This window comes from Chamaea fasciata, unplaced genomic scaffold, assembly GCF_029207755.1.
Source record: "Chamaea fasciata isolate MVZ Bird 193981 ecotype frontalis unplaced genomic scaffold, bChaFas1.0.hap1 SCAF_174, whole genome shotgun sequence".
In the NCBI taxonomy this organism is placed as follows: domain Eukaryota; kingdom Metazoa; phylum Chordata; class Aves; order Passeriformes; family Sylviidae; genus Chamaea; species Chamaea fasciata.
In genome coordinates this window covers 39,456-66,677 of record NW_027094259.1, presented here as the reverse complement: position 1 = coordinate 66,677, position 27,222 = coordinate 39,456, and the positions used below count along the sequence as shown (strand labels likewise).

Here is a 27,222-nt window from a genome sequence, read left to right as displayed (position 1 = left end):
GGAGCCCCCCAGGATCGCGGCAGGCACGCCTCGTACAAAGGGGGTTTATTGGGGGCGGGGGGATGGGGGCACGGGGGGGGACACCCCGGGGTCTCAGTCGTCCTTGAGCCCCCCGAACACCGAGGCCGGGACCTGCTTCTGCTCCAGCTGCACCTCTGGGGGGACAGGGGGACATGGGGGTCAGGGGGGGGACACGGGGGGGACAGGGAGCCCCGAGCGGGGCTGGCCCTGCGCCCCACCCCCCCCCGCCAGGGCTGTCCCCACCCACAGCCCCCCCCCCCTTTGTCCCCCCAGTGTCCCCCCAATGTCCCCTCCCAGTTATCCCCAGTGTCCCCCCAGTGTCCCCCATCATGTCCCCAGTGTCTCCCCCCGTGTCCCCCGTGTCCCCCCCGTGTCCCCAGTGTCCCCCGTGTCCCCAGTGTCCCCCAGTGTCGCCCCAGTGTCCCCCCAGTGTCCCCCCAATGTCCCCTCCCAGTTATCCCCAGTGTCCCCCCAGTGTCCCCAGTGTCCCCCCAGTGTCCCCAGTGTCCCCCAGTGTCCCCCGTGTCCCCGGTACCGTCGGGCTCGTCGCCGTCGTCCTCGCCCAGGTCGATCTCCTCGGGGTTGCCCTGCTGGGACAGGGCGGGCTCTGCCCCCGGGGGGGCCTCGGCCCTGCGGCCCCCTCAGCACCCGGGACCCCCATGGGGACACCCAGGGACCCCCAACAGCACCCAGAAACCCCCGTGGGGACACAGGGACCCCCGTGGGGACACCCAGGGACCCCCAACAGCACCCAGAGACCCCCGTGGGGACACAGGGACCCCCGTGGGGACACCCAGGGACCCCCAACAGCACCCAGAGACCCCCGTGGGGACACAGGGACCTCCGTGGGGACACCCAGGGACCCCCAACAGCACCCAGAGACCCCCATGGGGACACCCAGGGACCCCCCATGGGGACACAGGGACCCACGTGGGGACACCCAGGACCCCCGTGGGGACACCCAGGGACCCCCGTGGGCACCCACCCACGGGGGGAACCCGGGGCTGGGGGAGGGGCAGCACTTTTGGGATTTTTGGGTTTTTTTTTTTGCTGTGGCTGGCAGAAGTGGGCGTGGCAATGGGCGCGGCTCACCTGACGAAGAGCACCTGCTGGGCGGGGCGGGGCGTGTCCCGCTGGGCCTCGGCCGCCAGCGCCTCGGCGCGCTGCTCCAGCAGCTTCATCTCGTCCAGGCCGCTCTGCCCCGGCGCCAGGTCCGACACTGCGCCGCGCACGCGTCAGCGGGCCGCGCCCGGGCCCAGGTGTTCCGCCCTCACCTGTACCCTCACCTGCCCTGCCCCGCCCATGGTTCCCTCCCCTGCCCTCTCACCTGTACCCCTCACCTGTGCCCTCACCTGTGCCCCTCACCTGTGCCTGACCACCTGTGCCCCTCACCTTTGCCCCTCACCTCTACCTGCCCACCTGTGCCCTCACCTGTGCCCCTCACCTGTACCTGCCCACCTGTGCCCTTACCTGTGCCCCTCACCTGTACCTGCCCACCTGTGCCCTCACCTGTGCCCCACTTGTCTGTGCCCCCCATAACACGTCACTTGTACCTTCCTCACCTGGTCCCTTTACCTGTGCCCCACTCACCTGCAGCCCCTCACCTGTAGCCAGTCCCCTGTACCCACTCACCTGTGCCCTCCTCTGTGGCCTCACCTGTGCCCATCCCTCATAGGCACTCACCTGTGCCCTTCACCTGTACCCTTCACCTCGACCCCTCACCTGTGCCCCACTCACCTGTGCCCCCCCACGCTAACCTGTACCCCTCACCTGTGCCCTTCCCCCATGCCCTGCCTTGGGCTCACCTGTGCCTCCTGTGCTCACCTGTGCCCATCCCCTGTGCCCCTCACCTGTGCCTCCCCGTGCCCCCCCCCGTGCTCCCCTGTGTCTCCCCATGCCCTCACCTGTGCCCTCCATGCTCACCTGTGCTGCCCGGTGCTCTCACCTGTGCCCCTCGTCCCCTCACCTGTGCCCCCATGCCTTCAGCTGTGCCCCCTGTGCCCCTCACCTGTGCCCCCATGCTCACCTGTGCTCCCCGTGCTGCCTTGTGCCCCCCTGTGCTCACCTGTGACCCCATCCCCTCACCTGTGCCCCCCTGTGCTCACCTGCGCCCCCCCCGTGTTCACCTGTGCCCCCCATGCTCACCTGTGCTGCCCTGTGCTCTCACCTGTGCCCCCCATCCCCTCACCTGTGCCCCCCGTGCTCACCTGTGCCCCCATGCTCACCTGTGCCCCCCCTCGTGCTCACCTGTGCCCCCTGTGCCCCTCACCTGTGCCCCCCGTGCTCACCTGCGCCCCCCCGTGCTCACCTGTGCCCCCCCTCGTGCTCACCTGCTCCCCCCCGTGCTCACCTGTGCCCCCCCGTGCTCACCTGTGCCCCCATGTTCACCTGTGCCCACCCCCGTGCTCACCTGTGCCCACCCCCATGCTCACCTGTGCCCCCCGTGCTCACCTGTGCCCCCCATCCCCTCACCTGTGCTCCCCGTGCTGCCTTGTGCCCCCCTGTGCTCACCTGTGCCCCCCATCCCCTCACCTGTGCCCCCCGTGCTCACCTGTGCCCCCCTGTGCTCACCTGCGCCCCCCCCGTGTTCACCTGTGCCCCCCATGCTCACCTGTGCCCCCCGTCCCCTCACCTGTGCCCCCCGTGCTGCCCTGTGCCCCCTGTGCTCACCTGTGCCCCCGTCCCCTCACCTGTGCCCCCCGTGCTGCCCTGTGCCCCCCGTGCTCACCTGTGCCCCCGTCCCCTCACCTGTGCCCCCCGTGCTCACCTGTGCCGGTGGCGCTGCCGGACACCTTGAGCATCTGCGAGGCCATGAAGTTGACCTGGGTGTTGTAGGTGGCCTGCACGCTGCGCTTGATGCGCAGCATCTCGCGGATGGTGTCCTCGTTCCCGTGCCGGATCTCAAACTCCTTCCACGTCTGCCAGAAGCTGCCCGTGATCTGCGGACACGGCGGGGACACGTCAGGGACACGGCGGGGACACGGGGACAGGGACGGGGACATGGGGACAGGGACATGGGGACGGGGACGGGGACATGGGGACACGTCAGGGACATGGGGGCAGGGACAGGGACAGGGACATGGGGATGGTGTCAGCACATCTGCCAGAAGCTGCCCGTGATCTGCGGACACGGCGGGGACACGGGGACAGGGACATGGGGACAGGGACAGGGACATGGGGACAGGGGGACATGTCAGGGACATGGGGACAGGGACAGGGGCAGCACATCTGCCAGAAGCTGCCCGTGATCTGCGGACACGGCGGGGACACGGGGACAGGGACATGGGGACAGGGACAGGGACATGGGGACAGGGACAGGGGGACATGTCAGGGACATGGGGACAGGGACAGGGGCAGCACATCTGCCAGAAGCTGCCCGTGATCTGCGGACACAGGGACACGGCAGGGACACGGCAGGGACATGGGGACACGTCAGGGACATGGGGACAGGGACAGTGACAGGGACATGGGGATGGTGACAGGGACATGGGGACGGTGTCAGGGACATGGGGACAGTGGGGACAGAGTGTCTAGGGACATGGGGACAGTGACAGGGACATAGGGACATGGGGATGGTGACAGGGACATCAGGACAGTGAGGACAGAGTGTTCAGGGACATGGGGACAGTGTCAGGGACAAGGGGACAGCAGGGACAGTCCCTCCCAGCCCCCCCAGTGTCACCCAGGGGTCATAGATCTGGGAGCAGTGGGTGTCCCCAGGGTGTCCCCAGGGTGTCCCCGGTGTCCCCATCCTCACCCGCGGGTCACAGATCTGCGAGCAGTAGGTGTAGATGGCGCGGGCCCGATCCACCTCTCCCAGCTTGCACTCCATGTCAGCGAAGCGCAGGCACAGCTCCCGCGCGGCGTCGTCACCCAGCACCTGGGCACGGGGACACGGCTCACCTGGGACCGCCCGGGCACACCTGGCACCACCTGTGCCCATCTCTGCCCACCTGGGCACACCTGGCACCACCCGGGTCCATCTCTGTCCAGACAATCTCTGACCACCTGCCACCACCTGGGCACACCTGTGCCCCCCAGTGCCCATCTGTACCCACCTGTGCCCACCTGGCACCCCCAGTGATGGCTCTCTGGTGACCCCTCATTGTCCCCAGGTGTCCCCACGCCCCCCAGGTGTGTCCCCACGCCCCCCAGGTGTGTCCCCACGCCCACCTCGATGGCCCTCCGGTAGATGGGCCGGGTGTGGGTGACCCCTCAGTGTATCCAGGTGTGTCCCCAGGTGTCCCCACGCCCCCCAGGTGTGTCCCCACGCCCACCTCGATGGCCCTCTGGTAGATGGGCCGGGTGTGGGTGACGCCGAAGAGCTCGGCGGCGCGGCGGATGTAGATGTGGAACATGTCGCTCTGCTGCGCCGGCGGCACCGCCCGCGTGCCGCGCTCGTACACCGCCATGGCCCGGCGCGCCAGCCCAAACTGCTCCTCCAGACGGGCGTACAGCAGGTAGATGGCTGCGGGGACAGGACGGGGACAGGACTGTGGGGACAGGGACGGGGACAGGACTGTGGGGACAGGGACAGGGACAGGACTGTGGGGACAGGGACAGCACTGTGGGGACAGGGACGGGGACACGGCTGGGGACAGGGACAGGGACAGCACTGTGGGGACAGGGACGGGGACAGGACTGTGGGGACAGGGACGGGGACACGGCTGGGGACAGGGACAGGACTGTGGGGACAGGGACGGGGACAGGACTGTGGGGACAGGGACGGGGACACGGCAGAGGGGACAGGGACAGGGCTGGGGACAGGGACAGGGACATGGCTGGGGACAGGGACGGGGACAGGGCTCTGGGGACAGGGACACACACGGCTGGGGACAGAGACAGGGACAGGACTGTGGGGACAGGGACGGGGACACGGCAGAGGGGACAGGGACAGGGCTGGGGACAGGGACACGGCTGGGGACAGGGACAGGGATGGGGACAGGGACAGGGCTCTGGGGACAGGGACACACACGGCTGGGGACAGAGACAGGGACAGGACTGTGGGGACAGGGACAGGGCTGGTGACAGGGACACGGCTGGGGACAGGGACAGGGCAGAGGGGACAGGGACAGGGCTGGGGACAGGGACACTGCTGTGGGGACAGGGACACTGCTGGGGATAGGGACACAGCTGGGGACAGGGCAGATGGGACAGGGACACTGCTGGGGACAGGGACACTGCTGGGGACAGGGCAGATGGGACAGGGACAGGGCTGGGGACAGGGACAGGGCTGGGGACAGGGACATGGCTCTGGGGACAGGGACATCACTGTGGGGACACTGCTGGGACAGGGACACAGCAGAGGGGACAGGGCATCTGCTGAGGGGACAGGGCTCTGGGGACAGGGACACGGCTCTGGGAACAGGCACAGGGCTGAGGGGACAGGGACAGGGCTGTGGGGCAGGTGACAGGAGCTGCCCTGGTTCCACCCGGGAGCTCACCTAGGTCCCCACACGGGACCCCGGGGACACGGATGTCACCAACACACCTGGACACCCCCTGTCCAGGTGGGCACCTGTGCTGGCACCCCTTGGATGGCCTGTACGCCCCTGTCCCCGTGTCCCTGATGTCCCCACGTGTCCCCCCCGTCCCTGATGTCCCCCCATCCCCGGTGTCCCCGGTGTCCCGGTGTCCCTACTCTTGGCGTGCTGTGGGGGACACCCGTCCAGCGCCTGCTCGAAGAGATCCCGCGCCCGCTCCAGCTTCCGGCCGCCGTAGCGGGCCACGAACTTGGACAGGTAGGTGAGCCACAGGTCCCCGACGTGCGGCCACCGGAACAGCGCGATGCCGCGCTCGTAGGCCTGCGGGGACACGGGGACGCTGGCGTGGGGACACGGGGACACTGGCATGGGGACACGGGGACACGGGGACAGTGACACTGGAACAGTGTGACACCACGGTCACAGGCCTGCAGGGACACCGCTCTCTGTGTCCCCAGCTGCACCCCCAGACGCCCCCTGCTCTGCCAGGCTGTCCCAGCTGTCCCCACAGCGTCCCCAGTACCCATGTCACCTGGAAGTTGTCCCCAGGTGTCCCCAGGTGTCCCCAGTGTCACCTTGAAGCTGTCCCCAGGTGTCCCCAGTGTCACCTTGAAGCTGCCCCAAGTGTCCCCAGGTGTCCCCAGGTGTCCCCAGTGTCACCTTGAAGCTTTCCCCCAGTGTCCCCAGGTGTCCCCAGGTGTCCCCAGGTGTCCCCAGTGTCACCTTGAAGCTGTCCTCGAAGCGGCCGTGCTCCTCCAGCAGCAGCGCGTAGTTGATGACGATCTGGGGGGTGGCGATGCGCAGGTCCAGGATGCGCTCGTACACCGCCCGCGTGGACTGCGACACAGGGACACGGGACACGGGGACACACACAGGGACACGGGGACACACAGGGACACGGGACACGGGGACACGGGGGACACAGGGGACACACACAGGGACACACAGGGACACGGGGGACACACACAGGGACACGGGGGACACACACAGGGACATGGGGACACACAGGGACACGGGACACACACAGGGACATGGGGACACACAGGGACACGGGACACACAGGGACACGGGGGACACACACAGGGACACGGGGGACACACAGGGACACGGGGGACACACACAGGGACACGGGACACACACAGGGACAGGGGGGACACACACAGGGACACGGGGGACACACAGGGACATGGGGACACACAGGGACACGGGACACACACAGGGACATGGGGACACACAGGGACACAGGGGACAGGGACACAGGACACGGGACAGCAACAGGGATACAAGGACACGGCACAGACACAGGGACACGGGGGACACAGGGGACACACACAGGGACAGGGGACACACAGGGACACGGGGGACACACAGGGACAGGGGACACACACAGGGACATGGGGGACAGGGACAGTGGGGACAGGGACACGGAGGACAGGGACACAGGGACACGGGGGACACAGGGGACATACACACAGGGACATACGGACACACGGACACACACAGGGACAGGGGACACACAGGGACACGGGGGACAGGGACAGTGGGGACAGGGACACGGGGGACAGGGACAATCGGGACGGCAACAAGGACACAAGGGACACAGGGGACAGGGACAGAGAGGACAAAGGGACAGAGGTGACAGGGATAGGGATGGGACAAGGACAGAGAGGACACAGAGACAGGGATGGGGACGGGGACAGGGAGAACAGGGACAGGGACAGAGGGGACAAGGACAGGGACAGGGGGCACAGAGGAGACAGGGACAAAAGAGACATGACAGGAACAGGGTGGCAGGGACAGGGACGGGGACACGGACAGGGACAGAGGGGACAGGAGCGTCAGAGTCACCCCCAGCACACCCCGGACACAGGGAGGCCGAGGAGGACGGGGGGGGACAGGGCTGGCCCTGGGGGGACGGGGCACACCCATGTCCCCCACACCACCCCAGGTGTCCCCAGGTGTCACCCGCACCCACCGTGGTGTCCCCAGGTGTCACCCATGTCCATTGCAACGTCCCCAGGTGTCCCCTACACCCACCTCGGTGTCCCCCACATCCATCCCAATGTCCCCAGCTGTCCCCCAGGTGTCCCCTATGTCCGCTCTGATGTCTCCAGGTGTCCCCCACATTGACAGAGATGTCCCCAGGTGTCCCCCAGGTGTCCCCCACATTGACAGAGATGTCCCCAGGTGTCCCCGGTGGCTCACCTGGAAGGTGCCCAGGCTCTCCTCCAGGTCGGCCAGCATGGACCACACCCTGAGGGATTTGTAGAGCCGGTTCTGCACGGGCTCCGAGCTGTCAAAGTACTCGGCGCGCTTGGCCGGCAGCGCCGTGGCTTTCTGCGGGAAAGGGGGGAAAGGGGTCACCAAAACGCCCCGAAGATCACAAGAACACCCTGAAACACCTTGAAACAGCCCAAAAATCCCCAAAACACCCTGAAACAGCCCAAAAACACCCCGAAACACCCTGAAACAGCCCAAAACACCCCAAAAACACCTCCAAAACACCCTGAAACAGCCCAAAACACCCCCAAACCACCCTGAAACAGCCCAAAACACCCTGAAACAGCCCAAAACACCCCGAAACACCCTGAAACACCCTGAAACAGCCCAAAACACCCCAAAAACACCTCCAAAACACCCTGAAACAGCCCAAAACACCCCAAAACCACGCTGAAACAGCCCAAAACCCCCTGAAACAGCCCAAAAACACCCACAAACCACCCTGAAACAGCCCAAAAACACCCCGAAACACCCTGAAACAGCCCAAAACACCCCAAAACCACCCTGAAACAGCCCAAAACACCCTGAAACAGCCCAAAAATCCCCAAAACACCCTGAAACAGCCCAAAACACCCTGAAACAGCCCAAAACACTCCCAAAACACCCTGAAACAGCCCAAAAATCCCCAAAACACCCTGAAACAGCCCAAAAACACCCTGAAACAGCCCAAAACACCCCAAAAAAGCCCAAAACACCCCAAAAACACCTCCAAAACACCCTGAAACAGCCCAAAACACCCTGAAACAGCCCAAAAACACCCACAAACCACCCTGAAACAGCCCAAAACATCCCAAAAACACCCTAAAACAACCCAAAACACCCCAAAACAGCCCACAATAGCCCAAACCCACACCAAAACACCCTGAAACACCCTGAAACAGACCAAAACACCCTGAAACAGCCCAAAAATCCCCCGAAACACCTCAAAAACACCCCAAAACACCCTGAAACAGCCGAAAACACCCCAACACAGCCTAAAACACCCATAACACCCCTTAAATATCCCCAAACCAGCCAAAAATCCCCCCAAAACACCCCAAAAATCCCCAAACACCCCCAAAACACCAAAAAACTCCCCTAAAACACCCCAAATGGCCCCAAACCCCTCAAAAATCCCTCAAGGCCCCCAAAAAATCCCAAAAGAGCTCCCCAAAACCCCAAAGATCCCCCAAAACACCCCGAAACACCCCAACACAGCCTGAAACACTCAAAACACCCGCAAAAAAAACCCCCAAACTCCCCAAAATCCCAAAAACACCCCCAAAACACCAGGAAACTCCCCTAAAACCCCCCAAATGCCCCCAAAACTTCCCCCAACCCCCCCAAAACACCCCAAAAGCCCCCCCAAAACACCCCAAAAATCCCGAAACACCCCAACCCACCCCACCACAGCTTAAAACACCCCAAACAAACCCCAAAACACCCCAAAAATCCCGAAACACCCCAAAGATCCCCCCAAAACACCCCAAAAATCCCGAAACACCCCAAAGATCCCCCCAAAACACCCCAAAAATCCCGAAACACCCCAAAGATCCCCCCAAAACACCCCAAAAATCCCGAAACACCCCAAAGATCCCCCCAAAACACCCCAAAAATCCCGAAACACCCCAAAGATCCCCCCAAAACACCCCAAAAATCCCGACACACCCCAAAGATCCCCCCAAAACACCCCAAAAATCCCGAAACACCCCAAAGATCCCCCCAAAACACCCCAAAGATCCCCAAACACCCCAAAGATCCCCCCAAAACACCCCAAAAATCCCGAAACACCCCAAAGATCCCCCCAAAACACCCCAAAGATCCCCAAACACCCCAAAGATCCCCCCAAAACACCCCAAAAATCCCGAAACACCCCAAAGATCCCGAAACACCCCGAAGATCCCCCCAAAACACCCCAAAAATCCCGACACACCCCAAACAAACCCCAAAACACCCCAAAAATCCCGAAACACCCCAAAGATCCCCCCAAAACACCCCAAAGATCCCGAAACACCCCAACCCACCCCACAACAGCCTAAAACACCCCAAACAAACCCCAAAACACCCCAAAAATCCCGACACACCCCAAACAAGCCCCAAAACACCCCAAAAATCCCGAAACACCCCAAAGATCCCCCCAAAACACCCCAAAAATCCCGAAACACCCCAAAGATCCCCCCAAAACACCCCAAAAATCCCGAAACACCCCAAAGATCCCCCCAAAACACCCCAAAAATCCCGAAACACCCCAAAGATCCCCCCAAAACACCCCAAAAATCCCGACACACCCCAAAGATCCCCCCAAAACACCCCAAAAATCCCGACACACCCCAAAGATCCCCCCAAAACACCCCAAAAATCCCGAAACACCCCAAAGATCCCCCCAAAACACCCCAAAAATCCCGAAACACCCCAACCCACCCCACCACAGCTTAAAACACCCCAAACAAACCCCAAAAATCCCGACACACCCCAAAGATCCCCCCAAAACACCCCAAAAATCCCGACACACCCCAAAGATCCCCCCAAAACACCCCAAAAATCCCGAAACACCCCAACCCACCCCACCACAGCTTAAAACACCCCAAACAAACCCCAAAAATCCCGACACACCCCAAAGATCCCCCAAAACACCCCAAAAATCCTGACACACCCCAAAGATCCCCCCAAAACACCCCAAAAATCCCGAAACACCCCAAAGATCCCCCCAAAACAACCCAAAAATCCCGAAACACCCCAAAGATCCCCCCAAAACACCCCAAAAATCCCGACACACCCCAAAGATCCCCCAAAACACCCCAAAGATCCCCCCAAAGATCCCCCCAAAACACCCCAAAAATCCCGACACACCCCAAAGATCCCCCCAAAACACCCCAAAAATCCCGAAACACCCCAAAGATCCCCCCAAAACACCCCAAAGATCCCCCCAGACCCCCCCGACACAGCTGCCAGCCCTGATGTCCCACCTGGGGACAGAGGTGACCCGGGGGGCTCCCGCTGTCCCCACCCCCCAGCTCTGGGGACCCCCCGTTCTGGGCCCTTCCGTTTTCTGCCGTTCCCGTTTTTGGGGTCCCCCATTTTTGGGATGCCCCTATATTTTTGGGGGGCCCCCTCCCCCCCGCTTGGTTTTCGGCTCTCCCTGGTTTTGGGGTTCCCCTATTTCTGGACACTCCCTGGTTTTTGGGGTCACACCGTTTTTGGGATTCCCCCGTTTTTGGGGTGCCCGGGTTTTTGGGGTCACCTTATTTTTGGGATTCCCTCGTTTTTGTGTCCCCCCGTTTTTGGGGTCCCCCCGTTTTTGGGGTTCCCCGGTTTTTGGGGCGCCGCTCACCCGCAGCACCCTGAGGGCCTCCTGGTGGCGCTGGTGGCGCAGCTCCAGCTCCCCAAACTCGCACCAGACGGCGGCCAGGTCCTCGACCCGCCGGAACCGCACCCGCGTGGCCCGGGACAGGATGGACCTGGCCTGGGGACATTGGGGACATGGGGACATTGGGGACACATGGGGACACTGGGGACACTGGGGACACTGGGGACAATGGGGACATGGGGACATTGGGGACACTGGGGGCACTGGGGACACTGGGGACACTGGGGACATAGGGACACTGGGGACACTGGGGGACACTGGGGACATGGGGACATTGGGGACATCGGGGACATGGGGACATTGGGGACATTGGGGACACTGGGGGACACTGGGGACACTGGGGACATTGGGGACACTGGGGACATTGGGGACACTGGGGGACACTGGGGACACTGGGGACATTGGGGACGCTGGGGACACTGGGGACATTGGGGACACTGGGGACATTGGGGACATTGGGGACACTGGGGACATTGGGGACATGGGGACATTGGGACACTGGGGACATTGGGACACTGGGGACACTGGAGACACTGGGGACACTGGGGGACACTGGGGACATTGGGGACAATGGGGGACACTGGGGACACTGGGGGCACTGGGGACACTGGGGGACACTGGGGACATTGGGGACAATGGGGGACACTGGGGACACTGGGGACATGGGGACATTGGGACACTGGGGACATGGGGACACTGGGGACACTGGGGACACTGGGGACATTGGGGACATGGGGACATTGGGACACTGGGGACATTGGGACACTGGGGGACACTGGGGACACTGGGGGACACTGGGGACACTGGGGACATTGGGGACATTGGGGACATTGGGGACATTGGGACACTGGGACACTGGAGACATGGGGACACTGGGGACACTGGGGACATTGGGACACTGGGACATTGGGGACACTGGGGGACACTGGGGACACTGGGGACACTGGGGGACACTGGGGACTTTAGGGACATGGGGACACTGGGGACACTGGGACATGGGGACAGGATGGACCTGGCCCTGGGGACACACAGGGGGACAAAGGGAACACGAGGGGACAGGCCAGGGGGGCACAGGAAGAGTTTGGGGGTGCAGGTGGGTCTGGGGGTGTCACTCGGGCTTCAGGGGTGTCCCTCAGGGTCCGGGGGTGTCCCTCAGGGTCTGGGGGGTCCCTGGGGGTCCGGGGGGTCCCTGGGGGTCCGGGGGTGTCCCTCAGGGTCCGGGGGTGTCCCTCAGGGTCTGGGGGTGTCCCTGGGGGTCCGGGGGGTCCCTGGGGGTCCGGGGGGGTCCCCTCACATCGTCCAGCTGCCCGTTGTCCTCGTAGAAGCGGGCGAAGGCCACCCAGAGCTCGTGGGGACGGCCGGTGGCGCGCTGGGGATCCACGGTGCGCACGGCTTCGGTGAACGTCTGGATGATCTGGGGACACCGAGGGGACACGGGGACACCGAGGGGACACGGGGACAGAGAGAGGACAGCACGGTCACTACAGTGTCACCACCAAACCCCTCCCCAACCACCACGTCCCCAGGCGTCCCCTACACCCGGCCCCGCGCCCCCAGGTGTCCCCTCACCTTGTCGGGCTGTCCCTGGTGCAGGGCCACCCTCTTGTGCCACTCGTGCACGTTGTGCGGGTTCTGCCGCAGCAGGACGCTGTTGAGCAGCAGCGGCCGCCGCGCCATCAGCCGCTCGAAACGCGCCAGGCGCAGCTCCAGCTCCACCTCCTCTGCGGGGACACGGGGACATGGGACACTGGGGACACGGGGACACAGGGACATGGGGACACGGGGACATGGGACACTGGGGACAATGGGGACAGCCCGGGCACAGCGCCATCAGCCGCTCGAAACGCGCCAGGCGCAGCTCCAGCTCCACCTCCTCTGCGGGGACACGGGGACATGGGACACTGGGGACACGGGGACACTGCGGGGACACGGGGACATGGGACACTGGGGACAATGGGGACAGTCCGGGCACAGCGCCATCAGCCGCTCGAAACGCGCCAGGCGCAGCTCCAGCTCCACCTCCTCTGCGGGGACACGGGGACATGGGACACTGGGGACATGGGACACGGGGACATGGGGACACGGGGACATGGGACACTGGGGACAATGGGGACAGCCCGGGCACAGCGCCATCAGCCGCTCGAAACGCGCCAGGCGCAGCTCCAGCTCCACCTCCTCTGCGGGGACACGGGGACATGGGACACTGGGGACACGGGGACACGGGGACACGGGGACATGGGACACTGGGGACAATGGGGACATGGGGACATGGGACACTGGGGACACGGGGACACTGGGGACACAGGGACATGGGACACTGGGGACATGGGGACACTGGGGACACGGGACACTGGGGACACGGGGACATGGGACACTGGGGACAATGGGGACATGGGGACACGGGGACATGGGACACTGGGGACAATGGGGACAATGGGGACATGGGGACACGGGGACATGGGACACTGGGGACACGGGGACACGGGGACATGGGACACGGGGGATACGGGGACACGGGGACACGGGGACATGGGACGCTGGGGACATGGGACACTGGGGATACGGGGACACGGGGACATGGGACACTGGGGACAATGGGGACAGTCCGGGCACAGCGCCATCAGCCGCTCGAAACACGCCAGGCGCAGCTCCAGCTCCACCTCCTCTGCGGGGACATGGGACACTGGGGACATGGGGACACGGGGGACATGGAGACACTGGGGACACGGGGACACAGGGACATGGGGACACGGGGGACACGGGGACATGGGGACACTGGGGACACGGGGACACTGGGGACATGGGGACACGGGGACACGGGGACAGAGGGGACACAGGGGTTTTCCCCCAGCTTTGGGGCGCCCCTTGTTTTGGGCTGCCCCCGGTTTCGGGGTGCCCTGCCCGTTTCCGGGGTGCCCTGGCCGTTTTTGGGGCGTCCCCCGGTAATTCCGGGGTGCCCTGGCCGTTTCCGGGATGCCCTTCCCGTTTTCGGGGTGTCCCCCGGTAATTCCGGGGCGCCCTGCCCGTTTCCGGGGTGCCCTGCCCGTTTTCGGGGTGTCCCCCGGTAATTCCGGGGCGCCCTGCCCGTTCCCGGGGCACGCACCGTCCTGGCCGCGGCCCAGCTGCGCCTGCGTGTCCAGCAGCGCGGCGATGACGCTCTCCTCGAAGCGCGCGTAGCTGTCGAACACCTGCGTGAAATCCCGCACCGTCATCACCGTCTGCACGGCCTCCTCGTACACATCCCGGGCCTGGAACGGGATAAGCGCGGGATAAACACCGGGAAAAAACACCGGGAGAAACGCGGGAGGAACGCGGGAGAAACGCGGGAGCAATGCGGGAGAAACACCGGGATAAACATGGGATAAACACTGGGATAAACACCGGGATAAACGCGGGAGAAACGCGGGAGAAACGCGGGAGAAACACCGGGATAAACACGGGATAAACACGGGATAAACACGGGATAAACGCCGGAGAAACGCGGGATAAACACCGGGATAAACATGGGATAAACACCGGGATAAACACCGGGATAAACGCGGGATAAACGCGGGAGAAACGCGGGAGAAACGCAGGAAAAACATGGGATAAACACCGGGAAAAACACGGGAAAAAAAACGGGATAAACACGGGATAAACACCGGGATAAACACCAGGATAAACACCGGGATAAACACAGGGACACGGGGGACACCAGCGCACAGGGACATGGGTGACACCAGCGCACAGGGACACGGGTGACACAGCCAGGACACAGGGACACAGGGTGACACCAGGGCACAGGGACACGGGTGACACAGCCAGGACACAGGGACACGGGGGACACCAGGGCACAGGGACACGGGTGACACCAGGACACAGGGACACGGGTGACACCAGGGCACAGGGACACGGGTGACACCAGGACACAGGGACACGGGTGACACCAGGACACAGGGACACGGGGGGACACCAGGGCACAGGGACACGGGTGACACCAGGGCACAGGGACACGGGGGGACACCAGGACACAGGGACACGGGGGGACACCAGGGCACAGGGACACGGGTGACACCAGGACACAGGGACACGGGGGGACACCAGGGCACAGGGACACGGGGGACACCAGGGCACAGGGACACGGGGGGACACCAGGACACAGGGACACGGGTGACACCAGGACACAGGGACACGGGTGACACCGGGACACAGGGACACGGGGGGACACCAGGACACAGGGACACGGGTGACACCGGGACACAGGGACACGGGGGGACACCAGGACACAGGGACACGGGGGGACACCAGGGCACAGGGACACGGGGGACACCAGGGCACAGGGACACGGGGGGACACCAGGACACAGGGACACGGGTGACACCAGGACACAGGGACACGGGTGACACCGGGACACAGGGACACGGGGGGACACCAGGACACAGGGACACGGGTGACACCGGGACACAGGGACACGGGGGGACACCAGGACACAGGGACACGGGGGGACACCAGGGCACAGGGACACGGGGGACACCAGGGCACAGGGACACGGGGGGACACCAGGACACAGGGACACGGGGGACACCAGGGCACAGGGACATGGGGGGACACCAGGACACAGGGACACGGGTGACACCAGGACACAGGGACACGGGTGACACCGGGACACAGGGACACGGGGGGACACCAGGACACAGGGACACGGGGGACACCAGGGCACAGGGACAGGGGTGACACCAGGACACAGGGACACGGGGGGACACCAGGGCACAGGGACACGGGGGGACACCAGGACACAGGGACACGGGGGACACCAGGGCACAGGGACACGGGTGACACCGGGACACAGGGACACGGGGGGACACCAGGACACAGGGACACGGGTGACACCGGGACACAGGGACACGGGTGACACCAGGACACAGGGACACGGGTGACACCGGGACACAGGGACACGGGGGGACACCAGCGCACAGGGACACGGGTGACACCAGGGCACAGGGACACGGGGGGACACCAGGACACAGGGACACGGGGGGACACCAGGGCACAGGGACACGGGGGACACCAGGGCACAGGGACACGGGGGGACACCAGGACACAGGGACACGGGGGACACCGGGACACAGGGACACGGGTGACACCAAGGCACAGGGACACGGGGGGACACCAGGACACAGGGACACGGGGGACACCGGGACACAGGGACACGGGTGACACCAAGGCACAGGGACAGCCCCGGGGACAGGGACACAAATCCCCGACACGGCGTTAGGGGACAGCACAGGTGACACAGGGGACAGCAGCAGGGTCACGGCGGGGGACAGGCGCGGCGGCGGCACTCGGGGACGGGACGCCGGCGTCACCTTCTCCAGGTGGCCGCAGCGCACGTAGCAGTCGGCCAGCGCGCCCCAGAGCCGGCCCCGCTGGTCGGTGAAGCGCGTCAGGCCGCCCCGGATGATGCCGCCCGCGTCCAGGGAGCGCACGCGGTCCGGGTGCTGCGAGAGCAGCTCGCACAGCTCCTGCCACAGCTGGGGGAAAACGGGGGGTGAGGGACCAAAAACTGCCCCAAAGGGACAAAAACTGCCCCAAAGGGATCAAAAACTGCCCCAAAGGGACAAAAACTGCCCCAAAGAGATCAAAAACTGCCCCAAAGGGACAAAAACTGCCCCAAAGGAACAAAAAACTGCCCCAAAGGGACAAAAACTGCCCCAAAGGGACAAAAACTGCGCCAAAGGAACAAAAACTGCACCAAAGGGATCAAAAACTGCCCCAAAGGAACAAAAACTGCGCCAAAGGGATCAAAAACTGCCCCAAAGGATCAAAAACTGCCCCAAAGGGACAAAAACTGCGCCAAAGGAACAAAAACTGCCCCAAAGGGACAAAAACTGCGCCAAAGGGACAAAAACTGCCCCAAAGGGATCAAAAACTGCCCCAAAGGGATCAAAACTGCCCCAAAGGGATCAAAAACTGCCCCAAAGGGACAAAAACTGCCCCAAAGGGATCAAAACTGCCCCAAAGGCATCAAAAACTGCCCCAAAGGGACAAAAACTGCGCCAAAGGAACAAAAACTGCGCCAAAGGGATCAAAAACTGCCCCAAAGGGACAAAAACTGCCCCAAAGGGACAAAAACTGCCCCAAAGGAACCAAAAACGGCCCCAAAGGACCCAAAACTGCCCCAAAGGAACCAAAACTGCCCCAAAGGAACAAAAACTGCCCCAAAGGAACAAAAACTGCCCCAAAGGAACCAAAACTGCCCCAAAGGACCCAAAACTGCCCCAAAGGGATCAAAAACTGCCCCAAAGGAACCAAAACTGCCCCAAAGGACCCAAAAACTGCCCCAAAGGGATCAAAAACTGCCCCAAGGCGATCAAAACTGCCCCAAAGGACCCAAAACTGCCCCAAAGGGAACAAAACTGCCCCAAACGACACAAAACTGCCCCAAAGGGACCAAAACTGCCCCAAAGGGACCAAAACTGCCCCAAAGGGATCAAAAACTGCCCCAAAGGGATCAAAACCGCCCCAAAGAGATCAAAAACTGCCCCAAAGGGACAAAAACTGCCCCAAAGGGATCAAAAACTGCCCCAAAGGGACAAAAACTGCGCCAAAGGAACAAAAACTGCGCCAAAGGGATCAAAAACTGCCCCAAAGGGACAAAAACTGCCCCAAAGGGACAAAAACTGCGCCAAAGGAACAAAAACTGCGCCAAAGGGATCAAAAACTGCCCCAAAGGGATCAAAAACTGCCCCAAAGGGATCAAAACTGCCCCAAAGGGATCAAAAACTGCCCCAAAGGGACAAAAACTGCGCCAAAGGAACAAAAACTGCGCCAAAGGGATCAAAAACTGCCCCAAAGGGACAAAAACTGCCCCAAAGGGACAAAAACTGCCCCAAAGGAACCAAAACTGCCTCAAAGGAACCAAAACTGCCCCAAAGGGAACAAAAACTGCCCCAAAGGGACCCAAAACTGCCCCAAAGGGACAAAAACTGCCCCAAAGGAACAAAAACTGCGCCAAAGGGACAAAAACTGCCCCAAAGGGACCAAAAACTGCCCCAAAGGGACCAAAACTGCCCCAAAGGGACCAAAACTGCCCCAAAGAGATCAAAAACTGCCCCAAAGGGACAAAAACTGCCCCAAAGGGATCAAAACTGCCCCAAAGGGATCAAAAACTGCCCCAAAGGGACAAAAACTGCGCCAAAGGAACAAAAACTGCCCCAAAGGGACAAAAACTGCGCCAAAGGAACAAAAACTGCGCCAAAGGGATCAAAAACTGCCCCAAAGGGATCAAAAACTGCCCCAAAGGGATCAAAACTGCCCCAAAGGGATCAAAAACTGCCCCAAAGGGACAAAAACTGCGCCAAAGGAACAAAAACTGCGCCAAAGGGATCAAAAACTGCCCCAAAGGGACAAAAACTGCCCCAAAGGGACAAAAACTGCCCCAAAGGAACCAAAAACGGCCCCAAAGGACCCAAAACTGCCCCAAAGGAACCCAAACTGCCCCAAAGGAACAAAAACTGCCCCAAAGGAACAAAAACTGCCCCAAAGGAACCAAAACTGCCCCAAAGGAACAAAAACGGCCCCAAAGGGATCAAAAACTGCCCCAAAGGAACCAAAACTGCCCCAAAGGAACCAAAACTGCCCCAAAGGAACAAAAACTGCCCCAAAGGAACCAAAACTGCCCCAAAGGAACAAAAACTGCCCCAAAGGGATCAAAAACTGCCCCAAAGGAACCAAAACTGCCCCAAAGGACCCAAAAACTGCCCCAAAGGGATCAAAAACTGCCCCAAGGCGATCAAAACTGCCCCAAAGGACCCAAAACTGCCCCAAAGGGAACAAAACTGCCCCAAAGGACACAAAACTGCCCCAAAGGGACCAAAACTGCCCCAAAGGGACCAAAACTGCCCCAAAGGGATCAAAAACTGCCCCAAAGGGATCAAAACCGCCCCAAAGAGATCAAAAACTGCCCCAAAGGGATCAAAAACTGCCCCGAAGGAACAAAAACTGCCCCAAAGGAACCAAAACTGCCTCAAAGGAACCAAAACTGCCCCAAAGGGAACAAAAACTGCCCCAAAGGGACCCAAAACTGCCCCAAAGGGACAAAAACTGCCCCAAAGGAACAAAAACTGCGCCAAAGGGACAAAAACTGCCCCAAAGGGACCAAAAACTGCCCCAAAGGGACCAAAACTGCCCCAAAGGGACAAAAACTGCCCCAAAGGAACAAAAACTGCGCCAAAGGGATCAAAAACTGCCCCAAAGGAACAAAAACTGCCTCAAAGGGACCCAAAAAACTGCCCCAAAGGGATCAAAACTGCCCCAAAGGAACAAAAACTGCCCCAAATGACCCAAACTGCCCCAAAGGACCCAAAACTGCCCCAAAGGACCCAAAACTGCCCCAAAGGGATCAAAAACTGCCCCAAAGGGATCAAAACTGCCCCAAAGGGACAAAAACTGCCCCAAAGGAACAAAAACTGCCCCAAAGGACCCAAAACTGCCCCAAAGGGATCAAAAACTGCCCCAAAGGGAACAAAACTGCCCCAAAGGGACCCAAAACTGCCCCAAAGGACCCAAAACTGCGCCAAAGGGATCAAAAACTGCCCCAAAAGGACAAAAACTGCCCCAAAGGACCCAAAACTGCCCCAAAGGGATCAAAAACTGCCCCAAAAGGACAAAAACTGCCCCAAAGGAACAAAAACTGCCCCAAAGGAACCAAAACTGCCCCAAAGGACCCAAAACTGCCCCAAAGGACCCAAAACTGCCCCAAAGGCACCCCGGGGCGCTGGGAGAGCGGCTGGCACAGCTCCTGCCACAGCCGGGGGGTAAAACGAGACCCCTCAACCCCACTGGGACCCCCCGGGATTGCCCCCAGCCCCGGGAGGAGCCCCCAGCCCCACAGGTGACCCCAAAACCTGTCCGGGGTGTGGCCCCTGTGCCCCGTGTCCCCCCACAGTCCCTTCCACGGACCATCCCAGGTGCGCCCAGGTGTCCCCAGGTGCCTCCCCAGGTGTCCCCAGGTGTCCCCAGGTGTCCTCAGGTGTCCCCAGGTGCCTCCCCAGGGGTTCCCAGGTGTCCCTGGGTGTCCCCAGGTGTCCTCAGGTGTCCCCAGGTGCCTCCCCAGGGGCTCCCAGGTGTTCCTGGGTGTCCCCAGGTGTCCCAGGTGTCCCCAGGTGCCTCCCCAGGGGCTCCCAGGTGTCCTCAGGTGTCCCCAGATGCCTCCCCAAGGGTTCCCAGGTGTCCCCAGGTGCCTCCCCAGGGGTTCCCAGGTGTCCCTGGGTGTCCCCAGGTGCCGTCAGGCGCCACCCCAGGTGTCCTGTGCCCCCCCAGGTGTCCCCTCGGGTCCTCCCCAGGTGCCCCCCAGGTGCCCCCGCAGGTGCCCACCTGGTAGTTGGACTTGCCCTGGCGGGACACGAAGCGCTCGTCGTTCACCAGCCGGGCCAGGACCTGCGCGGCCTCGTCCAGGCGGCCCACGGAGCGCAGGTAGGACACGTACTGCTCCGCCTCCTCGGGGCACAGCTGGGGACACCCGTGTCACCTCAGCGTCACCTGAACCTCGCAGGGTCACCTGCACAGCCAGGTGTGCCGCCACCGCCACAAGGGGACGCTGCCGCTCGTGCCACTTGTGTCCCTGCAGGTGTGTGAGTGTGTCCCCGGGTGTGTCCCTGCCCCCAGGTGTGCCCAGGTGTGTTCCCAGGTGTGTCCCCAGGTGTGTCCCCATGTCCCCAGGTGTGTCCCCATGTCCCCAGGTGTGCCCAGGTGTGTTCCCAGGTGTGTCCCCGGGTGTGTCCCCAGGTGTGTCCCCATGTCCCCAGGTGTCCCCAGGTGTGTCCCCAGGTGTGTCCCCAGGTGTGTCCCCGGGTGTGTCCCCAGGTGTGCCCAGGTGTCCCCAGGTGTGTTCCCAGGTGTCCCCAGGTGTGTCCCCAGGTGTGCCCAAGTGTCCCAGGTGTGCCCAGGTACATTGAGGAAGTGGCGGGAGACGCGCACGGCGGTCTCGGGCAGCGTGTGCCTGGGTGTGTCTGTGTCCCCATGTCCCCAGGTGTGTCCCCATATCCCCAGGTGTCCCCAGGTGTGTCCCCAGGTGTGTCCCCAGGTGTGTCCCCGGGTGTGTCCCCAGGTGTGTCCCCATGTCCCCAGGTGTCCCCAGGTGTGTCCCCAGGTGTGTCCCCAGGTGTGTCCCCGGGTGTGTCCCCGGGTGTGTCCCCAGGTGTGTCCCCAGGTGTGCCCAGGTACCTTGAGGAAGCGGCGGGAGACGCGCACGGCGGTCTCGGGCAGCGTGTGCCTGGGTGTGTCTGTGTCCCCATGTCCCCAGGTGTGTCCCCATATCCCCAGGTGTCCCCAGGTGTGTCCCCAGGTGTCCCCAGGTGTGTCCCCAGGTGTGTTCCCGGGTGTGTCCCCAGGTGTCCCCAGGTGTGCCCAGGTGTCCCCCGGTGTCCCCGGGTACCTTGAGGAAGCGGCGGAAGACGCGCACGGCGGTCTCGGGCAGCGGGTGGCGGCGCACGAAGCTCAGGTAGGGCGGCCAGAGGCGGCGGTGCTGGGTGATGGGCAGCGCCCGCAGCGCGCGGTCGAACGTCCGGCGCGTCCGGGTGATCCGGCCCTGCTCGGCCAGGAACTGGCAGTAATCCAGCCAGATCCGCGGCATCTGCGGACAGCGACACCCACGGGACGTGGGGACACCGGGGGGACACCGCGGGGACACTGGGGACACTGAGGGGACACTGTGACCCCGCCCCGCTCGGCCAGGACCCGGCAGCAATCCGGTGTCCAGGAGTGGCCGGAGCCACCCCCGGGGACAGCGGGGCAGGGCCGATGGGGACAGTGCCCTCCCCGTGTCCCCAAAGCCCGTGTCACCGCTGCCCCTCGTGTCCCCGTGTCCCCAAACCCCGTGTCACCGCTGCCCCTCGTGTCCCCGTGTCCCCAAAGCCCGTGTCACCGCTGCCCCTCGTGTCCCAGCGTCCCCAAAGCCCGTGTCACCGCTGCCCCTCGTGTCCCTGTGTCCCCAAACCCCGTGTCACCGCTGCCCCTCGTGTCCCAGCGTCCCCAAAGCCCGTGTCACCGCTGCCCCTCGTGTCCCAGTGTCCCCAAACCCCGTGTCACCGCTGCCCCTCGTGTCCCAGCGTCCCCAAAGCCCGTGTCACCGCTGCCCCTCGTGTCCCTGTGTCCCCAAACCCCGTGTCACCGCTGCCCCTCGTGTCCCGTGTCCTGTCTCCCCAAAGCCCGTGTCACCGCTGCCCCTCGTGTCCCGTGTCCCCAAAGCCCGTGTCACCGCTGCCCCTCGTGTCCCTGTGTCCCCAAACCCCGTGTCACCGCTGCCCCTCGTGTCCCCGTGTCCCCAAACCCCGTGTCACCGCTGCCCCTCGTGTCCCGTGTCCTGTGTCCCATGTCACCGCTGCCCCTCGTGTCCCAGTGTCCCCAAAGCCCGTGCCACCGCTGCCCCTCGTGTCCCAGTGTCCCCAAAGCCCGTGCCACCGCTGCCCCTCGTGTCCCTGTGTCCTGTGTCCCATGTCACCGCTGCCCCTCGTGTCCCATGTCCTGTGTCCCCAAAGCCCGTGTCACCGCTGCCCCTCATGTCCCAGTGTCCCCAAAGCCCGTGCCACCGCTGCCCCTCGTGTCCCAGTGTCCCCAAAGCCCGTGTCACCGCTGCCCCTCGTGTCCCCGTGTCCCCAAAGCCCGTGTCACCGCTGCCCCTCGTGTCCCCGTGTCCCCAAAGCCCGTGTCACCGCTGCCCCTCGTGTCCCCGTGTCCCCAAAGCCCGTGTCACCGCTGCCCCTCATGTCCCAGTGTCCCCAAAGCCCGTGTCACCGCTGCCCCTCGTGTCCCCGTGTCCCCAAAGCCCGTGTCACCGCTGCCCCTCGTGTCCCGTGTCCCCAAAGCCCGTGTCACCACTGCCCCTCGTGTCCCATGTCCTGTGTCCCATGTCACCGCTGCCCCTCGTGTCCCCTGTGTCCCCAAACCCCGTGTCACCGCTGCCCCTCGTGTCCCCTGTGTCCCCAAACCCCGTGTCACCGCTGCCCCTCGTGTCCCGTGTCCTGTGTCCCGTGTCACCGCTGCCCCTCATGTCCCAGTGTCCCCAAAGCCCGTGTCACCGCTGCCCCTCGTGTCCACAAACCCCATGTCCCCTCCTTGTCCCCACATCCCCTGCCCCACCTCCGCGTCCCAGCCCCCACCTTGTCCCCTCCACGTCCCACTGGTGTCCCCATGTCCCCTCCATGTCCCTGTCACCTCCCTGCCCCGTGTCCCCACATCCCTCCCACGCCCCCCGGCCCTGTCCCGCCGTGTCCCCCCACGCCCTGCCACCCCCCATGTCCCCGATGTCCCCAATGTCCCCCGTGTCCCCCATGTCCCCCATGTCCCCGATGTCCCCTGACCTTGTGCATGAACACCAGGGCTCGCTCGTGCACGGCGTTGGCCTCCTCGAAGGCGGGGTCCGAGGGGCAGCGCCCCTTCACCTGCGCCCGCCGCTGCCGCAGGTACTGGTACCACAGCTTGTAACTGCGGGGGACACCGGTGTCACCTGGGCCACCTGGGTCACCTGGGACACCTGTCACCTGGGACAGCCCTGACACAGGTCCTGGTACCACAGCTTGTAACTGCAGGGGACACCGGTGTCACCTGTGTCACCTATGACCTGTGTCACCTGGGTCACCTGTCACCTGGGCCACCTGGGTCACCTGGGCCACCTGTCACCTGTGTCACCCGTGTCACCTGGGCCACCTGTGTCACCTGGGCCACCTGTGTCACCTGGGCCACCTGGGACACCTGTGTCACCTGCGTCACCTGCGTCACCTGTCACTTGGGTCAGCAGGACCAGCCCTGACACAGGTACTAGTCCCACAGCTTGCGTCTGCAGGGGACATGGGGACGCCGCTGTCACCTGTGTCACCTGGGACACCTGTGTCACCTGTCACCTGTGTCACCTGTGTCACCTGGGACACCTGACACCTGTGTCACCTGCGTCACCTGTCACCTGTGTCACCTGGACCAGCCCTGACACAGGTACTGGTCCCACAGCTTGTGCCTGCAGGGGACACGAGGACACCGCTGTCACCTGTCACCTGTGTCACCTGGGACACCTGTGTCACCTGTCACCTGGGACACCTGACACCTGTGTCACCTGTGTCACCTGCGTCACCTGTCACCTGGGTCACCTGTGTCACCAGCCCTGACACAGGTACTGGTCCCACAGCTTGTGCCTGCAGGGGACACGAGGACACCGCTGTCACCTGTCACCTGTGTCACCTGGGACACCTGGGACACCTGACACCTGTGTCACCTGTGTCACCTGCGTCACCTGTCACCTGGGTCACCTGTGTCACCTGTGTCACCTGTGTCACCTGGGCCACCCACCACCTGTCACCTGCATCACTCCCGCCACCTGGGCCACCCACCACCTGTCACCTGCGTCACTCCCGCCACCTGGGCCACCCAACACCTGTCACCTGCGTCACTCCCGTCACCTGGGCCACCCCTGCCACCCAGAGAGGACCCCGGCTGTCCCTGTCACCCCCGAGGGGACAGAGCAGGCCCCCACCTGCCCACACGAGGGCGCTCAGGTGCTCCCTGTGCCCCCCGGGTGTCCCCAGGTGTCCCCAGGTGTCCCCAGGAGGGTTCCAGGTGACCCCCAAGCGAGCCTGGGTGAGCCCCCGAAGGTCCCTGAGCCTTCCAGGTGCACCCCTGGTGGCCCCAGGTGTGTGCAGATGTGTCCCAGGTGTACCCAGGCGTGTCCAGGTGTGCCCAGGTGTGCCCAGGTGTATCCCAGTGACCCCAGGTGTACCCAGGTGTATCCCAGTGCCCCCAGGTGTATCCCAGGTGTGCCCAGGTGTATCCCAGATGTATCTCAGGTGTCCCCAGGTGTATCCCAGGTGTGCCCAGGTGTATCCCAGATGTATCTCAGGTGTCCCCAGGTGTATCCCAGTGCCCCCAGGTGTGCCCCCAGGTGTATCCAGGTGCCCACAGGTGTATCCCAGGTGTGCCCAGGTGTGTACCCAGGTGTATCCCAGGTGTGCCCAGGTGTGTACCCAGGTGTATCCCAGGTGTGCCCAGGTATATCCCGGTGCCCCCAGGTGCATTCCAGGTGTGCCCAGGTGTATCCCAAGTGTATTCCCAGTGCCCCCCGATGTATCCCAGTGTCCCCAGGTGTGCCCAGGTGTATCCCCGGTGTATCCCAGTGTCCCCAGGTGTCCCCAGGTGTCCCCAGGTGTGCCCAGGTGTATCCCCGGTGTATCCCAGGGTCCCCAGGTGTATCCCCGGTGTATCCCAGTGTCCCCAGGTGTCCCCAGGTGTGCCCAGGTGTATCCCCGGTGTATCCCAGGGTCCCCAGGTGTATCCCCGGTGTATCCCAGGGTCCCCAGGTGTCCCCAGGTGTCCCCAGGTGTGCCCAGGTGTATCCCCGGTGTATCCCAGGGTCCCCAGGTGTGCCCAGGTGTACCCCAGTGTCCCCAGGTGCCGTACCTGCCGGGCAGCTCCCTCAGGGCTCTCTCGTAGATCTGGTTGAGGCGGGGGCGGGGCCCGCGCTGCCGGGCCTGGGCGTACCTGAGCCAGCCCCGCACCGAGAACGGGTTCCTGAGGAGCTCCTCCTCGTGCTGCACCTCCTCCTCCTCCTGCGGGGACATTGGGGACATTGGGGACACCCAGGGGACACCCAGGGGACACCCAGGGGACACCCAGGGGACACCCAGGGGACACACAGGGGACACCCAGGGGACACCCAGGGGACACACAGGGGACACACAGCTCCTCCTCGTGCTGCACCTCCTCCTCCTCCTGCGGGGACATTGGGGACATTGGGGACACCCAGGGACACCCAGGGGACACCCAGGGGACACACAGGGGACACCCAGGGGACACCCAGGGGACACTCACGACAATCAGGGGACAGGACGGAGGGGACAAAGGCACCAGGGTGTGGGGAGAGGAAGGGACAGCACCCAGGGGTGACAGGGACAGAGAGCGAGGGGACAGGGACACGGGGACACGGGGACACGGGGACAGGTGTGGGAAATGACGAGGACATTGGGACAGGGACATGAGAGGGGACAGGGACACGGGGACAGGAGGGGACAGGAGGGGACAGGGAGGGGACAGGAGGGGACAGGTGGGGACAGGAGGGGACAGGAGGGGACAGGTGGGGACAGGAGGGGACAGGAGGGGACAGGGAGGGGACAGGGAGGGGACAGGAGGGGACAGGAGGGGACAGGGAGGGGACAGGAGGGGACAGGAGGGGACAGGTGGGGACAGGAGGGGACAGGCGGGGACAGGGAGGGGACAGGAGGGGACAGGAGGGGACAGGAGGGGACAGGGAGGGGACAGGAGGGGACAGGAGAGGACAGGGAGGGGACAGGTGGGGACAGGAGGGGACAGGCGGGGACAGGGAGGGGACAGGAGGGGACAGGAGGGGACAGGAGGGGACAGGAGAGGACAGGGAGGGGACAGGGATGGCACAGGAGGGGACAGGTGGGGACAGGTGGGGACAGGGACACGGGGACAGGAGGGGACAGACTCACAAAGCACAGCTCCGGCCGCTCCGGGCCCGGCCCCGCTCCGGGCCCCGCTCCCGCCTCCGCTTCCGCTCCCGGTTCCACCACAGCTCCCGGTCCCGGTTCCGCCATAGCTGCCGGCTCCTGCCCCAGGCCGGGCCCCGCTCCCGGTTCCCGCTCCGGCCCGGGCCCCGTTCCCGTTCCCGTTCCCGTTCCCGTTCCCGTTCCCGGCGGCTCCTCCCGCGCCGCCATCTCCGCCTGCGCCGCCTCCATCTCCCCGCGCGCCACTCTCACTTCCGGCGCGCTGTCCTCACTTCCGGCGCGCTGCTTCCGCCCGGTGCTCCCGTCTGATTGGCCCATCTGGCTTTCGCCCCGCCCCCCTCGTCCCCTCCCTGAGCCAATAGAGTGCGGCGGTGCTGGAGCTGCCACCAATGGGCGGCCGCGGTGTTGAGGGGTTGGAAACGGCGGAAGCGCAGCGGCCGTGAAGGAGCCATGGGGGTGAAGCTGGAGATCCTGAGGGTGCGGGGGGCGGAACAAACCGGGGGGGCGATAACGGGGGAGCGATAACGGGACGGGGGATAACGGGACGGGGCAGTAGATGGGCACAGGAGGTGGCACAGGAGGTGACACGGGTGTGACACAGGTG

The 27,222-nt window shown here is 63.8% G+C and overlaps 1 protein-coding gene across 1 annotated transcript; it reads right to left on the bottom strand.

Moving 5' to 3' along the window:
- Positions 1-16: 16 nt before the first annotated feature.
- On the bottom strand, positions 17-26,880 carry XAB2 (XPA binding protein 2). Its single transcript, XM_066208222.1, has 19 exons — positions 26,604-26,880; positions 25,552-25,700; positions 23,469-23,592; positions 21,545-21,742; positions 20,485-20,619; positions 16,476-16,640; positions 14,234-14,378; positions 12,700-12,851; positions 12,425-12,544; positions 11,095-11,226; positions 7,710-7,841; positions 6,228-6,341; positions 5,663-5,825; positions 4,299-4,489; positions 3,779-3,901; positions 2,789-2,960; positions 1,114-1,240; positions 557-651; positions 17-155 (listed from the first exon to the last, which is right to left on the bottom strand). The coding sequence occupies exons 1-19, from the start codon at positions 26,847-26,849 to the stop codon at positions 94-96; spliced, it is 2,745 nt and encodes a 914-aa protein (XP_066064319.1). The 5' UTR covers positions 26,850-26,880; the 3' UTR covers positions 17-93.
- Between the last annotated feature and the right edge of the window lie 342 nt (positions 26,881-27,222).